Source organism: Nerophis ophidion, linkage group LG29 (assembly GCF_033978795.1).
Source record: "Nerophis ophidion isolate RoL-2023_Sa linkage group LG29, RoL_Noph_v1.0, whole genome shotgun sequence".
NCBI lineage: Eukaryota > Metazoa > Chordata > Actinopteri > Syngnathiformes > Syngnathidae > Nerophis > Nerophis ophidion.
In genome coordinates this window covers 20,519,424-20,521,923 of record NC_084639.1, presented here as the reverse complement: position 1 = coordinate 20,521,923, position 2,500 = coordinate 20,519,424, and the positions used below count along the sequence as shown (strand labels likewise).

Below are 2,500 nucleotides of genomic sequence, written 5' to 3'. Positions count from 1 at the left end.
TGTGTGTGTGTGTGTGTGTGTGTGTGTGTGTGTGTGTGCGCATATATACACACACACGTATATCCATCCATCCATTTTCTACCGCTTATTCCCTTTTGGGGTCGCGGGGGGCGCTGGCGCTTATCTATGCTACAATCGGGTGGAAGGCGGGGTACACCCTGGAAAAGTCACACATATACACACAATTATATATACAAATATATATTTACATATGTGTATGCATATATATAAGTATAAAATTGTATATATGTACATATATATGTATGTAAATATATATAAATATAAAATTATATACGTATATATATATGTATATATAAATATAAAATTGTATATATGTACATATATGTATGTAAATATATATAAATATAAAATTATATATGTATATATATATATATATATGTATATATAAATATAAAATTGTATATATGTACATATATATATGTATGTAAATATATATAAATATAAAATGATATATGTATATATATGTATATATAAATATAAAATTGTATATATGTACATATATATATATGTATGTAAATATATATAAATATAAAATTATATATGTATGTATATATATACACAAAATTATATGTGTATATATACATGTATGTATATATAGATATAAAATTATATATATGTATATATATAAATATAAAATTATATATATATATATACATGTATATATATATAAATTGGCCCTAGTGTGCGAATGTTGTCTGTGTTGGCCCTGAGGTGGCGACTTGTCCAGGGTATGCACCGGCCTTCCGCCCGAATGCAGCTGAGATAGGCTTCAGCACGGCTCTGGCAGGACCCCAAAAGGAAAAGCGGTAGAAAATGGATATATACACGTGTGTGTGTGTGTGTGTGTGAAATAAAATGAAACTGAAAAAAATGTTAGTCACCATTTTTGTTTCTTAAATATAAATAATTTTTTTAGCTGTATTATGAAAAAGAAACATGGCAAATACCTGTGAAAGTGTCTAGAGTTGAATATCTTATGTATTTGTGTGCACACTACAAGTGTAGACTCGTTTCTACTCATTTTAATTCACTATTTGTGTGTATTATTTTTTTTTTTTTCAATGTGTCTCGTATTATGAGTGGTAGAAATAAAAGTGTGTGTTTGTCACTTCCGCCAGAGGGCGCCCTTCCTCCCCGTCACAACCTGCTTCTGCCGGAGACGCGCTCCCGTCACGCTGAGAGCGCGCTCCCGTGTGCGTGCGCGCCACCCACGGACGAGAGGATTCACCCGGCGTGGCGGCGATTCACGAACGATGCGCTGTTCTCCCCGGTAGCCGCGGCGAGCGCCTCCGTGTCTCCACCGAGAACCAGCGGACATCAGCGCAGGTCTTCGCCGGGTAACGATGGCCAAAAGCGGGACGTTGGTGGTGCTGTGCGCGCTCCTGGGCGGCGTGGAAGTCCGGGACCAGTCCCCACGCAGGATGACACCGTCGCCGGCCGCCTTGGACTTCGGCTACGTGCCCGCGGGGGTCTACGAGACGGTGGCCCACTACGAACCTGGACCCATCGGGATCCTTTTCCACCTGGTGCACACCTGGCTGTGTCTGGTGCAGCCCAACCACTTCCCGCCAGGTGAGCACACCTTGTTTCATTTCTTTTCCCGCCAGGTGTGTTTCGTTAATTGTCTGTCACGTGGTGAACATTCCACAAAGAATATACAAACTAAAATATGCAAGCTAGAAGAAATGTTAACAAAAAGGAGGCGAGATTGCGCAACCTGCGACCACCTGACTTGTTTATTTAAAAAAAAAAATTGACTTACAAAATGGGAAATGTCGACCGGAAGTGTTGTGTTTTGGTGACGTCACGCCGCGCGTTCACGTATTAGTTCTTTCCTGTTATGGTGTTTGAAACACACATGCAATTATAAATATTTTAAATTGTAATATTGTCTTACAGTGCAACAAAATATTACATTTATCATGTGTTTTTTTTTGTTTTTTATTGTTCAAATACTAATGAATACTTAAATATCTGTTAGTAATTCTGATGTTGTCCATCGACTTGTACGCCAGAAAAAATGAAAATCGATTTTATGGTCAGATTTTATTGTTAAAAACAACTTTGGTACCGTTTTTCCATACACAATGATACACTAGGAAAACAATAACTAGATTTTACTGTAAAAAAACAAAAACAATGGTATTTTTTTTCATTCTGTTTATTGATTTTATTTGATATGCCATAACTACGCACATTTTACCGTACAATTCTGGGCAATTTTTTCAGTAAATTCAAAATATGTATTTTTTAATAAATAAAGGCATACACTATTTTTTTACATTATATATATATATATATATATATATATATATATATATATATATATATATATATGTATATATATATATATATATATGTATATATATATATATATATATATATATATATATATATGTATGTATATATATATATATATATATATATATATATATATATATATATATATATATATATATATATATATATATATATATAT

General features: G+C 33.8%; 1 protein-coding gene across 11 annotated transcripts in view; it reads left to right on the top strand.

Annotated features, from left to right (window-relative positions):
- The first annotated feature begins 1,179 nt into the window (after positions 1 to 1,179).
- Positions 1,180 to 2,500, top strand: part of prom1a (prominin 1a) — a 212,905-nt gene continuing 211,584 nt past the window's right edge. For 3 of the 11 annotated variants that reach the window (XM_061891631.1, XM_061891629.1, XM_061891630.1), the window contains exon 1: positions 1,182 to 1,593. In XM_061891631.1, coding sequence (XP_061747615.1) covers positions 1,365 to 1,593 — 229 coding nt within the window. In that variant the 5' untranslated portion in view covers positions 1,182 to 1,364. Of the gene's footprint in view, positions 1,594 to 2,500 lie in introns of all 11 variants that reach the window. The other 8 variants (XM_061891624.1, XM_061891621.1, XM_061891626.1 and 5 more) reach the window with 6 other exon arrangements.